We start from the raw sequence: 15,918 nt of genomic DNA on the forward strand, positions 1-15,918 counted from the left end.
GCGGGAGGGGGGGGGGGTGGGGGGGGGGGGGGGGGGGGGGGGGGGGGTTGGCCAGCAGTTCTCAGCCCTGGCTGCACAGTGGAATCACCTGGGGAGCTTTTAAGTCAGGGAGTGCTCTCCGGATAGGGCCCAGGCACCAGTATTTTCTAAAAGCCCTCCAAGTAACATGTCTGCTGCTGGCACACTTTTTGCAGGACTCATTTTCACGACAACCAAATCCTTGGACCGAGAGGTGCAGGCCAAGTATGAAATCGTGGTGGAAGCGCGAGATGCCCAGGGCCTCCGTGGGGAGTCAGGCACAGCTACGGTGCTGATCACTCTGCAGGACATCAATGACAATTTCCCCATCTTTACCCAGCGTGAGCTTTTCTCCCAGGGTCCTGGGGAGGACGGGGGTTGGGAGAATACAGATTCAGTGACCTGGGGGATCTTGTGGAGAAGCCCAGTGTCCCTCTGTTCCTTGACCCCAGGGTGGGTCCAAAGGCCCTCTTGCAGGCAGAGGCTCTGCTCCCCATCCCTGCACACATTCCCAAGGCTGTCCAAATGCCACCCGCCACAGTGCCCTCACAGGCCACAGGGAAATCATGCTCCCTGCTGTGTGCCACCACCGTGCCCTGAATCCCACTACCAGAGAGGAATAGTTTCACCCAGTTTCTACAGGCTCAGAAAAATCCAGGCCCTAGCTAGAAAATCCCTGTGAGCTGGTGAACAGGGGTATGGCAAAATTCCAAATCCAGAGCTGAGGCTGGGCCCTGAGCCCAACCACAGACTTGAGTCTCTCCCCATAAAAAGTGTCTGACAAGAGCTTTTCCCATGCCTTGGTTAGGGCTGGGGAGGAAAGTCAGACGGTTCATCATTTATACCCTCCAGTGCTGAGGTGTAATTCAGAGGCTCAGCCACCCCAAGGACAACCTGAAGTGGCCTCACTATAGTACATGACAGAAGCTCGCTAAAGGTAGAACTTGTCTCTCTTGACAAATGATAGGTCCCCTAGCAGAGTACCTAGCATACAGTAGGTGCTCAATTACTATTTGTTAAATGGATGGATGGATAGAAGGACAGATAGAGCAGAACCTCTTTGCCTTGGGACCCCAAATTCCAGAGGTTGTATTACTATTATTATTATTTTATTGTGCCCATTTCCTGTATAAAAATGTATTAGGATAATATAAGGGTCTATCTCATTAACCCAATGCCCTTGGGGGCACCCTATTTGCATCAGCCAAGTACACATTCGCCGTGCCTGAAGACATCCGTGTGGGCAGCTCCCTGGGCTCTCTGTTCGTTGAGGACCCAGACGAGCCCCAGAACCGGATGACCAAGTACAGCATCGTGCAGGGTGAATACAGGGACACCTTCACCATCGAGACGGACCCCAACCACAACGAGGGCATCATCAAGCCCATGAAGGTTTGTAGGCATGCAGCGATGACATCAGATGTGGGGTTTGGGGCTCCCCGCATTCCCAGGACTCATCCAGGGGCTACCACAAGGTCAGAGGCCATCAAAGGTGTCCATTCTGGGTCAGCTCAGAGCTAGCCTTGCGCTCTTACAGCTTGTGACCCCAGAGCTGGGAAAGGGGAGCCAGGAGAGAAGGGTCAGTGCCTTAGGCTGGGTTACCCCAGAGGCAGACCTTTAGGCAAGGATTTGGGTGTAAATCATTTACTTGGGAAGTGACGTCCCAGGGGCAGTGCCACATAAAGGGAAGAACACAGGCTCCCTAACTATCAGGTTATCACTGCGGGCAAGGGGGGCACAGTCCCACCGGGGACATCTGAGGAATGGTTTGGAATAGGCCTCAGAGTTGCAGGAGCTGAGTGGGAGGGAGCTGTGGGGTTGGCTGAGGGCTCCAGGGGGCTTTCACTCTTGCACTTTCTGGCCTGCCCTGGGCACCCGCGTCACGGAGAGCCCCAGTAGTGTTATAGGCACTTGCAGCAGACAGCCATGGCAGGGAAGGAAGCAATGAGTGCTGTGGGGGTGGGGGTGGCCACTGGCAGTGGCTACTGCAGACAAAGCAGTCAGACCAACTGTATCTGGAAGAGGAGGGAAGGGACACAAAATGCCTCTAGAATGGTCATGCCGAGGACTGGGGCTACCTGGGCCGGGGATGACCCATCTCAAAGGGGACATTCTAGAACCCCCCTGCCTGAGCTGGGCCATTCCCCCAGGAGCACTCTCCTGAGGCTGTCCCTGCTCCAGTCCTGCACTGGGGACTGGAGGCACCCAGGGGACTCATACAACCTCCACAGCACCGAAGCTCCCAGTGAGTGGGGAAGACACGCATAGACCAACAGGGTAGCCACACGTAAGTGCTCCAGCTACCCATGCAGGGAGCAACTGCCTATGTCAGGGGGGCAGGACAGGTTCTGAGAAGATGTGATTACCTTCGGATCTGTCTTCTTGAGGGGTGAGTAGGAGTGTGCTAAGTGGGTAAAGGCAGGAGAAGCATCTTGAGCAAAGACATAAGGAAAAGGCACATTGTTAAGGAGCTGTGGATAGAACGACTAGCTGTGATCCCCTAGAGAGCAGGACTGTGGCTTACCCACTGGGTGTCCTCAACACTTAGAACAGGGCCAGTCACAGAGCTAGGGTTGGGAGGCAGCCCCGAGGCTGCTGAGATGCAGTGGGGGGGGGCAGCCGAAGATAGCCAGCGAGCCCCAGCCGCTCTCCCCTTCCCTCCTCTTGATGACCCTGGAAACACCGCTTCTCTGGGCCACAGCTACCCCTCCCATCTGTAAAACTTGTGGGGTTGCTGTGAAGATCACATGTCACATGCTTGGCTCAGAGCAGGTACTCGCCATACTTGTCCCTTCCACAGCCCCTGGACTACGAATACATTCAGCAATACACCTTCACCATAGAGGCCACAGACCCCACCATCAACCTCCACTACCTGAGCAGCGTCTCCATCCGAAAAACCGCCCGTGTCATCATCAACGTCACAGATGTGGACGAGCCCCCCATCTTCAAGCAGTCCTTCTACCACTTCCAGCTGCGGGAGAACCAGAAGAAACCTCTGATTGGCTCAGTGCTGGCCACAGACCCTGACGCAGCTCGGCGGAGCATTGGGTAAGCGGGTAGAGGGCGTAAGGGTGGTGATGACCATGACGATCCCGGCATTGAGGTTCTTAACACTTGGTGGACTGACACCAGGACTCAAATGGGGAAAACGGCTTCTCCTGGCACATACATGGGACATGGCAGAGGCAGGACTAGAAGCCCAAGCTCTTCCACTGACGCGAGGGGCCAGGTGGGATCCTGTCTTGCCCAGGCACCCCACCCAGCATGGTCCTGGCCACTAGAACTGTCCAGGGCTGCTCTACCTTACAGCGGCTCCCACAGGTCCATCTAGGGAGATCAGATGGCCAAGAGGGTAACCAACTGAGAAACCCCTCCACTAAATATGTTTTACTAAATTTGCCTTCCCAAAACCACAAAAGGAGAAAGTGTTCATTTCACAGTGAAAGAACACAAAGATCGACAAAGAAAACATCAATAAACCCCACTCATGTTCATGGTTTGAGGTGGTCCTGTCACACCTTTTCTTCATGACTACACAAACATCTATGTACATTCATGGGGGATTTGTTGTGTCTGTCTGTCTGTCTATCTGTTCGGGGGTTTTGATTGTTTTTAAAATGTTTTGGATCACACCACACCCATTTTATCACCACCTGTTCTATCTCCACTAGACTCCTTGCCCCTACCCTCTGGGACCAAAAATATTCATCTAACTCATACATTCTAGAGCCATGTAGCAGTTGATTTTAATCCAATCTCATTTTATTCCAGAGGGGTAACCAATTGCGCTAGCACCATTTATTAAGTAAGTCCTCATTTTCCCACCTTTGTTATATAATATACACGAATCTATTTCTGAATCCTCTATTCTGTCCACTGTTCTGTGGCAAAGCCATTCTGTTTTATTGCAGCAGCTTTATACTAAAACTTAGCAGATATAAGCCAAGTCCCTCCCTCACTGTTTTTTTACTTTCTACAGCTTTTATGCATTCTCAAACATTCACTCTTTCATATGAATTATAAAAATATTTTATCTGTTTTAAAAAAAATTAGAATTCTAATGAGAATTGTGTTATACCAATTCAGGGAGACTTAGTATTTCTATGATATTAGGTCTTCTTACTAAGGTCAAAAAACATGTCCCCAAAAATGGAGATTTGGGCCACATCACACAAGCTCTGGGACTACTACAGTTTTCATGGCCGTTCTATTGTAAATAGACTGTAATGATAATTTTTATTTCTTTATTGATCCAAGAATTTATTTAAGAGATTGATTTGATGTTTTTCTTTCCATTTACCAGTGGTAGGGTATTTTTTGTTTTTGCTTTAACTTGTTCTGGGATACAATACAACTGTGTTTGCATTCATTTTTTCTAGAATACCTAAGATTTTGCTTTATATATTTTAATTTTTCTATTCACAAGGGTTCATAACTATTTTACCTTCATTATGACTTGTAACTTTTATCCCTATGAAGTTACCCAATTTGTTCTGCTAAATACCTTACCTTTAGCTCCACACTGCCTGATGTCAAGTTTGTCGGTCCTGTTTTCTTATTACTTATCTTTGCCTGATAGAAGTTTTCCAACCCGTACTTTCAACTTTTCTAACTTCTGCTTTTCACTTGGCATTAAGTTGTCTCTCGAAAATAGAAGGTAGTTGGTTTTGCTTTTTAATCTAAACTGAGATGCTTTGGGTTTAACCTATTTACATTTGTATCATAAATGATATGCTTGATCTTACTTTTTTTATCTTGTTACACATTTCTCATTTCTCAAACTTTATGGTTTTTTTCTTTTCCCCCATATTTGCTATAGACTCTATTTTGTTTTCATTTTTTTTCTCCTGGATGTTTGAATGGAATACATTCATTTTTACTTCTACCAATGAGACTGACTTCTACCTGTAAAATTAAAAATGTTTTCCTGGACATTTTCTACTTTAAAATATCACACACATACACACACACAGACACACAATTGCTTTCCTATGTATGATAAAGAAATAAATCATTTCATTTTAATTCCTCCCCAAAGAAGGCTTTTTCTTTGTATTTCTTAGTTGGATGAAGTTAAGTTTTCATAAAAAATTTTCAGGACCCACCTCTATGGGTGACACACTTCCTGAGTTCTGGTATGTTTACAAATACCTTAGTTCCTTTGCCTTCTTATGTTAATAACACCAGATGTGCTCCTATAATCCTCAGAGTATAGAAACTTCACTTCAAAAATACTATCAATGTTTCTAGCATTTAATTTTGTGGGGACATCTCAGGTGAATCTGATTTTCTTCACAAGAACATATTTTTCTGTCTGGACTCTGTTCAGTTCCCTCACATAGCCTTGAAATTCAAAAGTGTCATCAGGATACAGGTAAACATTGATCTCTTTTGGAAAATTATGCCTGATACTAATGACTTCTTTTAATCTGTAGACTTGAGCCTTTCTTAAGATCAGGAAAGTTTTCTTTTAGTGTATCTTTTGTTATTTCTTCTGTTCTATTGGTTCTGGAATTTTCATCATTAGCAGCAAATATATATGTTATATATTATGCGTTATATATCTCATATACATTCATCTCTCATTTCTTCACACCTTTTTCTTGATTTCTGGAAGAACTTTTCAAATTTTTACTTCATAAACTTAATTTATTTTCAATTATTTCCTATCTATTCTAGCTCCTTTTTTATTTCTTCCTGGCTCCAGTCCAGCTATCTTTTCTTTTTTTTTTATTATGTTCAATTAGCCAACATACAATACATCATTAGTTTTTGATATAGTGTTCAATGATTCATTAGTTGCATATAACACCCAGTGCTATCTTTTCATTATCACAAAAACCAACCCCAGCTCTGGTGTACTGGATTAAAGCACCTCCTGCCTCAGCTTTCAAAGTGCTACCGAGGGAGTCTTAAGGCACCACCTTCAGCTCAGCCCGGGTAGCATTGCTAAAATAGATGGGATTATCCCACCACTCTGCATCCCGCTAGGTGGTAGAACACAATGAGCAGTGAGAGGAGGATGGAGGGGCTGCAAGGGATAGATCCTGAAGGGCCTCATCAGTCATGCTGAGAAGTTTGCACTCAGCAAAGAACAATGGAAAACCATGAATTTCTCTCCCCTGGCAGATATTCCATCCGTAAGACCAGTGACAAGGGCCAGTTCTTCCGAATAACCAAGCAAGGGAACATTTACAATGAGAAAGAATTGGACAGAGAAATCTACCCCTGGTATAACCTGACAGTGGAGGCCAAAGAACTGGATTCTAGTGGTGAGTGGCCCCATATGCCAGGGGACCTGGGCTTTTCTCCTTTCCCTCATTCCTTCAAAATAGGCACAATCTGTCATCTCAATCTCTGGAGGTATTATAAGCTCCTGCTGAAGCACCACTTGGCTGGAATAACTATAGAGCCTCCATCTCCAAGTTGTTCATGGACCAGCAGCAACCACATCACCTGAGACCTTGTTGGGAGAGTAGAATCTTGGGCCACCCCCCAGACTGAATTGGAATCTCATGCACATTCCAGTTTAAGAAGCACAGTCATAAAACAGCCTGCTAGACGTCCCTGTGATGAGAATCACCTAAGACACCTTTTAAACACAGAGCCTTCTCTGGAGGTTCTGGTCCAGTGATCTAGAAATGGGGCCAAGGAGTGTACATCAAACAAATACCACATGATTTTTATTATCATGGATGTTTGGAAAAGACTGTTCGCTGGGAGGGGAGGGAGATGATTTATATGCCGGTCAGTGGGTTGAATTCAAAATCTGAAGTACCCTCCAACTTCAAGACTATTAGGTTCTCCAGCTTAGTGTAACTTTTGCCAGAGGGAAAGGCAAGTATTGGAGTTTTGCATCCTTATAAAACTTAACATGAGAAAAATCGCAGCTGCCCTCCAGGAGACGGATTAATATGCCTGCCTTACCCAGGAGACCACCAGGGTTCAGAGGGGCGGGTGACTTGACCAAGGCCCTCCTGGTGCTACCCTAGAGGGCCCCTGCCTCCTATTGCACTTCTGAGACTTATCATCTCCCCGCATGGCAGTCAAGCCCCAACTGCAATGGGCTCCCGCATGTTTTCCAGATCAGTCTTTGCCCTTTCTTCCCCATCTAATCTCATTCACACAATTTTTAAACTTTAAAAGTAATAGTTTGTTGTTCATTTTAAGATATGAGAGAAAATACAGAAAAAGAGAAGAAAAGCATCCCCTCATAATCCCACCACACGGAGATAATTACTGTTAGCACTTTAGTGTACTTTCTCCGGTCTTTTATTTTTCTATACATATTTTTATATAACTGAGATCATCATATTTATATAAATATCATATCCTGCATTTTTACTTAACCTTAGTCCAGAACTATTTTCTCATGGCACTAAAATATCTTTTTTTATTACAATTTTTAAATATAATTTCCATGGGCATTGTAAATGGCCACACATTCCATTCTTTTAAAGTGGTTTAATTTGTTAACCCCATCTCATTTACGTTGTTTACCTTTTAATTATTTGTGATTAATTTTATTGATTTAGATAAATTACTTTTATTTAAAGTAATTACTTAAACTATTGGATCAATTTGATTGTTAATTTAATTAAAACCTTCTTTAATTGGTTTGCATTGTCTAACTTTTTGATTCTTACAAGTAACTCTTTAGTAAACATCCCTGTGCATGAAGCTTGATGCCCCCCCCCTCTCTCCTCTTCCACCCTTTCATCCAGAATGCCATCCCTGGTCTCTCTTCCAGAGGTCCCTATCCCCTCTTCCTGCAAAAAGGGCACCCCTCCAGGATTCCCCATCCACATACCTTCTATCTCTGGGGCTGGCATCATGAGCCCTTTCCACCCCCTGCAGGGTACCCCACAGGCAAAGAATCCATTGTGCAAGTCCACATCGAAATTTTGGATGAGAATGACAACCCTCCAGAGTTCGCCCAGCCCTATGAGCCCAGAGTGTGTGAGAACGCTGCCCAGGGCAAGGTGGGTCGGGCCCGGTTTGGGGGGGGGGGGGCACACCCACTGAGGACAGGCTGAGAGGCAGCACCTCCTACCCACAGCCAGCCGGCATTTCACTGAGCTTAATGTACCCTGCACGACAGCCTTGAGGAAAGGGATTGATATCCCCACGAGAAACTGAGGCCCAGAGGGGATGTGTGAGGAGGGTGGTCCAAAGAGTGGCTTTGTGGAGACCATTTAGGTTAGTGTTGCAGGTGAAATGCAGCCATGGTCAGGTCTGAACCCAAAGTCACCACCACTAACCCCCCAGCCACCCAACACGCCCACTGACTGTCCCCCATCTTCCATACTGCAGCTGGTCGTGCAAATCTCGGCAATAGACAAGGACATAACGCCACGAGATGTGAAATTCAAATTCTCCCTGAGCACCGAGGACAGCAACTTCACCCTTACAGATAATCACGGTATGCATCAAAGTAGTCAGCCTGGCTTCTGGCAGGGGCAGGGTTATTGGAGTCTGGAAGCACCAATATCAAAGACCAAGCCAACAAATGGGGGAGCAGGTCCTGACTGAGGTCTTCAAGTTATGGGATATTTTGTACAACTCCTTACTGGTCTGTGCCATGGTCAGAGCTGCCCTGGCCAAACTGCCAAGTCCACACTCCCCAGAAGATGCTCAGGTCGGCAAGGAATATAGAATAGATATAGGGAGCAGACACTTGCTCAGTTCACTAACGAGCCAAGGGATTCCTTTCCACACCGGATCTCTATGCTCAGCACAACTGCAAATTCTCTATGAACTTTGAGGTCACTACCAAAGAGTCTAAATTGGAAATGTGAAATCCCAAATGCCAAGAATACAGTGAACTTTGTCTTAATTCAGCTACAATGACTACTTACCACCAGGTGGCCCCAGGACACCATCTGGTCCACTCCTCACAGCCCAGAGGCTGGGATGTCAGTAATGGCTGATCAGAGCTTCTGATGAGCATATGCTTACAAGAATGATGATGCTGAGTTGGTTGAACTCTAGCCAAAAGTAGACAGGCTTCCATGGCTTCACCAGCTTCCTGAGAAAAACAGAGAAAAATCCCTCTTGGGCCTCAATAGAGCCATCCTTCACCCACCGCAAGGCGGAATTCCTGCCTGTCTCTGATTGGCAAAACTGAGGTTTTGCCAGTGAGGATCCCTGTACCTGAGGATCCCTGTACGGAACAGCCACTGCCACCTGTGAGGAAGGTCAGTGTGAGGCAGACCCAGGGGATCAGCCACAGACCCATCCTTAAGGAGCCTCCTGTGGGATGGGAAAGGCGGCCATGATGTGTTGGCAGTCAATGACAGACCATTCAATTGCTCAGCTGTCTTTAGCAGTAAACAATGTGGCAAAAATACGTGTCACCCCATCCCCCCATGTTCACCTCAATCCTACTTCAGAGAAGGTCTGCACTGGGATAGAAAGTTTAAGTGCCACCCCAGAGGCACCCTATGTACAACCAGGAGGCAAGCCTATCAGTGCCAGATTCACTTACAACATGAATGTCCTATTATGATAGTAAATGAGTATAGTGAGAAAACTCATTTCTCTCATAAAGTATCAGTGGCCATATAGCTATTATTTTCGATTATAATAGACATAGTTACTTAATAACAAAATGTAATTAGCTTTCATTTGAAATGTAAATGATGGACTCCTTTGCTTTTGACCAGCTTCCTGAGTGAGCTGATCCCGAGGGGCTAGATAAATCCTGGAGCAGGGAATCCCTAAATCCTCTGACCGCCAGCATTATAACTTCCCAGGAGCCTGCAAAAGGCAAACTATCTGGCCTCTGCCTGCCCAGAGCCATTGAATCTGAAATGTGAGAGGGGGAGGGGGGCTGAGGGGAGGGATATGGAGGGGAAGGGAGAGCAGGGTTCTGAAAATCAGCATGCTTAAAAAGCTCTCCGGGGGATTCTTCTGTATGTGGAACCACTGATTGGAGCTGGGAAGGAGAGCCAATATTTGGGCCAGAGCACATTCCCGGTTCCATCCAGCCTACCCAGGAAATCCTCAGTTACCCATGTCATCACTCCCTCCGTGCCCCAGGGAACAAGTGCTTTGTTTTCACTTTTTGGTGGATTTTCAGGAATGGCAGAAACAGCCTTCAAAATTAGCCCAGTGCTAAAAGACTTTTAAACACTTTCTTTTCCCCCATTGTCGAAGCTTGGTATAATGCATGAATTGAGCCAAAAGATAACCACCTGTTAATGGAGCAGGGTTAGGGAAGAGGAGGTGGGGGTCAGACATATGGGTTGCTCACAGAAACAGAAAGCGAGGATTTTACATTTGGGCCAAGCCATTCTTAGAGGCTAGGTCAAAGCCACTGCCCAACATATCCCCTCTCTGGAGGAACAGACCCGCACTGAGGCAGGGCATGCAAAGGGCGGAGAAGCAGCCCAGGCTGCATGTGGGCTGGCACAGTCATGGAGGCCTCCCTGGAGGAGGCAGGCCACACTGTCAGTGTGGATGAGCAGACAGGCACTCTGGATAGCAGAGCCTGACTCTGAAGCCCTGGTGTTTCCAGATAACACAGCCAACATCACAGTCAAGTATGGACAGTTTGACCGGGAGCGTGCCAAAGTCCACCACCTGCCTGTGCTCATCTCAGACAATGGGAGGCCGAGCCTCACAAGCACCAGCACGCTGGTCGTGACCATTTGCAAGTGCAACGAGCATGGCGAGTTCACCTACTGTGAGGAGATGGCAGGCCAGGCAGGCGTCAGCATCCAGGTCCTGGTAGCCATCTTCCTCTGCATCCTCACCATCACAGGTCAGTGCCCAGGAGGGTGGGGAGGGACACTGGGGGCGCTTCAGAGGAGGAGGAAGAGACCAGAGATCCAAGGGGCAACTCTGCCTCCAGCCCATATCCCACCCTGGGCCTCAGGGTTCCATAGCAGGACACAGGGATAGAAGCTCTATCTCCCTGGATGCCTGCATCCTAAGGGTGGGGGTAGAAGTGGGGAAAGGGAGAGTTCATGGCCCTTCCCACACTTTAAAATACTTTACATATATAACATTCATTCATTCAATTTATACATTTTGAGCACTTACTACATTCCAGGCACCGTTCTAGGCATTTATTTACATGAACACAATTTTGGAAAAAATACCTCTTTTGGAAAAAAAAAAAATGGAAGATTTAAAAAATTCTAGCTTAGCTCACCTCCAGTGGCTTTCCTGCCTTTTTTAGGATTCCTACAGCCTTGATTTCTTTCTTTTTTTTTTTTCCTTGTTTGGGTCTCAGAAATTTTAGGAGCATTTTAGGCCTTGCTTTGTTTGGGGTTACCCAGGGAAGCAGACCCTGGGACAAGGATTGGGGTACAAGTGATTTATTTTAGAAGTGCTCCCAGGAAGCCCTAGAAGGAAGAGTGGGGAGTGAAACAGGGAAGGGAGGCAGCTGATGAAGGGAGAGTTGTCAATACAAGTTAATGGTGTGGGTCCCCGGAGCTTCCTGCCATCTGGGATGGGGAAGCAGTGGGGCACTCACAGCAGGTGTTTATCCACCAGCTCCCCTCAGCTGATGGTTGAGGGCTTCTCCCAAGGGAATAAATTCTCCTGGACTTCACCAGCCCTGAAATGGGGCAGGGGCCGGTCCTCTAGAGGAAGGTTAGGGATCGCCCTGTGCACCAAAATGAAAGGCCCCGGGGATGCTGTGGGGGCACCCGCAATTATCTGCTCCAGGCTTTTCCTGCCAGTGCCCGCCCTGGGTGTGCCACCATCCTGGCGCTTCCCTGGCAGAGAGTCCAGACTCAGACCCTCTTTTAATAATAATGAGTGATGATAATGATAATGACATCACCACCACACACAGAATTGCACTTAACCTCCCAACTACCTTAGCAAATATAAACAAAGCAGAGAAGTCATCATGGGTCTGTCCCATGGAGGTGGGGGGGGGGGGGGTTGGCTCTGACCCATGGAAGGTGGAGGAGGGGGCGCGGGTACCCACTAAGTGTCTGGCCCGAACCAACCTCTGCGTCGGCTGAGAGGCTGGGCTGGCTCGGCCATTTCCTGGGAGGAGGGGAGGACGCAGGTGAGCCGCAGGGGCCCAGTCTGACTGGCTCTGACCCGCTGCAGTGATCACCCTCCTCATCTTCCTGCGGCGGCGGCTCCGGAAGCAGGCCCGCGCCCACGGCAAGAGCGTGCCCGAGATCCATGAGCAGCTGGTCACCTACGACGAGGAGGGCGGCGGCGAGATGGACACCACCAGCTACGATGTGTCGGTGCTCAACTCCGTGCGGCACGGCGGCGCCAAGCCCCCGCGACCCGCGCTGGACGCGCGGCCGTCCGTCTACGCGCAGCTGCAGAAGCCGCCGCGGCACGCGCCCGCCGCAGCGCATAGCGGGCCGGGGGAGATGGCCGCCATGATCGAGGTGAAGAAGGACGAGGCGGACCACGACGGCGGCGGCCCGCCCTACGACACGCTGCACATCTACGGCTACGAGGGCGCCGAGTCCATCGCCGAGTCCCTCAGCTCCCTGGGCACCGATTCATCCGACTCGGACATCGATTATGACTTCCTCAACGACTGGGGGCCCAGGTTCAAGATGCTGGCGGAGCTGTACCGCTCAGACCCCCAGGAGGAGCTGGTATACTAGGGGGCCCTGGGCCTCTCGTCTGGGGACCCAAACCACTGCAGCTCAGGCCAGTCGGACACCAGGCACTGAGCCCGCAAATTGTAGCACTGACACCCCAGCCCAGCAGCCCTTCCTCGTGGGTCCCAGAGACTTCACCACCTTGGGTAGCAAACTCCAGGTCCCTGAAAGGTCCAGGAACATATTTCAGTGACAGCTACCCCCCAAATGCTGGAAGATCCAGGCTGGGGTTCTGTCTGGGCTCGGACACCCATAACCCTGTCCCCTGGGACCACGGGTCCCACTCAAAGCCTTTCTGTGGCTCCTCAAAGCAGCTTATGTTCAATTTCCAGGGGGAGATAGTCCCTTGAAATCCCTGAACCCCCTGGTGAGATTGGGGAGGTCGGGGAGGTCCTGGTGCCTGTCTGCCTAGAGGCAAAGCGCTGGATGTCATGGCCTGTGGGGCAAAACTCTCTGTCAGCCCAGTCCCACGGGAGACTGGAACTGTCCATCAGCCTACCCTGCTTCAACTTCCTCCACTCTCCCAAGTCCCCTACCACTCCCAGCCTCTCCCCAGTCCTGTCAAGAAGGAGGAGGGGGCCCCTTGACAGCTATAGAAGGTGGGTCCTGAAATGACCTCGCTGGCCTGCCACGCCCATAACTACTGTACTAAGCACTGAAAATTCAACCAAAGTCAGGAAAATGGCTTGTTGAATTTTGAAGCAACTGTGAATCCATCCTGGAGGGACAGTGGAGACCAAGTGTGACAGATCACTTGGTGAGGGCAACCTCCACACCCACACCCTTTGGAGAGAGCCTGGAGTAGCTGTGACCCCCCATTTTGAGACTCATCCACAACGCCTCCAGTTTTGCCTGGGAAGTGGAGCAGATGTTCCCAGAACAGAAGACCTCTCCCCTATATGCCTTGCCTGGTCACTCACTCATGCTCTTTCTCTCTTTCGATCTACTCCTTATCTCTTGACTTCAAGGCCCTCAAAATCTGACCCTCAGCAACTCTGGCCAAAGTCCAAACCCAAACATGACTGCACTACAGAACTGTGCCATTTGCCTTTAGGCACCTCGTTGTTGCCACATCTCAGGAAACCCCTGCAGGGCTCCCACACCCTGCAAAAAGCAAGGCCCCTGCCCTGTCCACACCCTGTGGTTATCTGTGCATCTCCCACTTTCAGCCAAATATGGAACATTACATTGCAAACATGTCCTGGGGAAGTGGCATCACTCAACAAGAGGGGGCAGGACAGGAGGGAAACGCTCCAACTCACCCTTGGTCATGGACTGAGGTTCCCCTCTGAACAAGGGCCCTCACACTTCAGGAGATTGTAGATAACACTGACTTTTTTTTTTTTTAACTAATATCTAGTTTTTGTAATTTTTTTGTTTACTAATAAAACTTACATATTTCTAGCTCTCACAAACATATAGAATAAGGGTTTTTGCATAATAAGCGGGTTGCTATTTAGGTTAACAACTTTAATTTGGGTTTTTTAGTTGGATGAACAAATTCCTGTAACCTTCTTTTTCCTATCATTGTAGTAATTACTCTAGTGATAATGACTATATATAGGCCACACTGGTGCATGGGATGTACTGTATTTTTTTTTATACCTAAATAAAGAAAAATCTTGAAATTCTTTTCTTTCTAGAGCTGAGAAAGCTCATGTGAGACACATACACATCACCACCACCACCATCATCATCAAAGGAACCCTGGACACAAGGGGACATTTGCAATTAGGATTTCAGAGACACTCACTCTGCATTGAAGCACAGAATAACACTGGACACCTAGTCCAGCCCTTTCTTCCCAGTGCTCAATGCCTTCACTCAGCCTCTGTACATGCCTCCTAATCCCACCTCCACCCTACACAACAGGCAGGGGCTCTGGAAGCTGGGGCTGACACACCATTTGCGTTTGGCAAATGGACCAGGGCGGGTGAGATTCATCAGCAGTGAGGGAGGAAATCAATTTCTAATGAGCTGGTTGACAGAAGGGAACAGCTAGCACTGTATTGGGGTGTGTGGACCCAACATTGGAGTCTTGCCTGGAAAACCTCACAATCAAAATGAGAAGAGGAAACCTCCATGTCAGGTCTTGAATTGGGGAGGTATGGGTTGAAGTTTACTTCAACAAGGCCCCTGCTCCTTGACCCCTACCAGCAGGGTTTCCTGGGGACTGTCCTCCAAGGATGATATTTTGTAAAGATCTCAGGGGTCAATTTGTCTTAATTCCAATTTTGCTCTAACTTCCTTTGTGATTTCCTTTTTGATCCATTGGTTATTTGGAATGCATTATTTAATTTTCACATATTTGTGAACTTTTCAAATTTCCTACTGTTAATGATTTCTACTTTCTTTCCCTTATGGTTAGAGAACATAATTTTTATGATTTCAATCCTTATAAATTTATTTCTGACTTGTTTTATGCCTTAACGTATGTTTTATCCTGGAGAATATTCTATGTGCATTTGAGAGGAATGTGTATTCTGCTGTTAGTAGTGGAGTATTTTATAGCTGTCTGTTAGATATAGCCAGTTTGTAGTGTTGTTCAACTCTTTTATTCTCTCACTTATCTGTCTAGTTACTCTCTATCCATTATTGAAAGTGGGGTGCTGAAATCTCCAACTAATATAGTTGAATTGTCTATTTCTCCCTTCAATTCTGTCAGTTTTTGCTTCATGTATTTTGAGTCTCTGTTTTTAGGGGCATATAGGTTTATAATTGTTATCCTGAAGGATTGACCCTTTAGCATTATAAAATGTACTTTTGTATCTGGTAACAATTTTTATCAGTCTGTTTCATCTAATATTAGTATAGTCACTCCAGCTCTCTTTCAGTTAGTTTGCATAATATATCTTTTTCCATCCTTTTACTTTCAACCAATTTGCATTTTTAATAGAAAGTGTGTCTTCTGTGGACAAAATATAATTGGATCATGGCAATTTATCCATCCTACCAATCTCTGATTTTTGATTGGCATGTTTAATCCTTTTACACTTAATGTAATTACTATAAGGTGAGATATATGTCTGCTATTTTCCTATTTTTTTCTATATCTTATATCTTTTTTGTTCCTCTATTACCCTATTACTGCCTTCTTTTATGTTAAACAGGTATTTTCTAGCATACCATTTTAATTCTCTTGTCATGTCTTTACTTTTTTTTTTTAAATTTCCTTAGTGGTTCCCATGAGGTTATATTTAAAATCTTATAACAATCCAGTTAGAATTTTTACTAATGTAATTTAAATACTATACAAAACTTTACTGCTATATAGCTCTACTCCCTCTTGCCTCCTTTGCACTATCCA

At 47.1% G+C, this 15,918-nt stretch overlaps 1 protein-coding gene across 1 annotated transcript in view; it reads left to right on the plus strand.

Annotated features, from left to right (window-relative positions):
- The window catches only part of CDH5 (cadherin 5), an 18,786-nt gene extending 5,549 nt beyond the window's left edge, over positions 1–13,237 (plus strand). Inside the window, exons 4-11 of the mRNA XM_021704144.1 lie at positions 195–359; positions 1,223–1,410; positions 2,819–3,069; positions 6,151–6,293; positions 7,879–8,003; positions 8,335–8,443; positions 10,541–10,786; positions 12,094–13,237. Of these exons, the coding sequence (XP_021559819.1) occupies positions 195–359; positions 1,223–1,410; positions 2,819–3,069; positions 6,151–6,293; positions 7,879–8,003; positions 8,335–8,443; positions 10,541–10,786; positions 12,094–12,614 (1,748 nt within the window). The 3' untranslated portion in view covers positions 12,615–13,237. The remainder of the gene's footprint in view (positions 1–194; positions 360–1,222; positions 1,411–2,818; positions 3,070–6,150; positions 6,294–7,878; positions 8,004–8,334; positions 8,444–10,540; positions 10,787–12,093) is intronic.
- Positions 13,238–15,918: the final 2,681 nt, after the last annotated feature.

The sequence above is a fragment of the Neomonachus schauinslandi genome, chromosome 16 (assembly GCF_002201575.2).
Source record: "Neomonachus schauinslandi chromosome 16, ASM220157v2, whole genome shotgun sequence".
Classification (NCBI taxonomy): domain Eukaryota; kingdom Metazoa; phylum Chordata; class Mammalia; order Carnivora; family Phocidae; genus Neomonachus; species Neomonachus schauinslandi.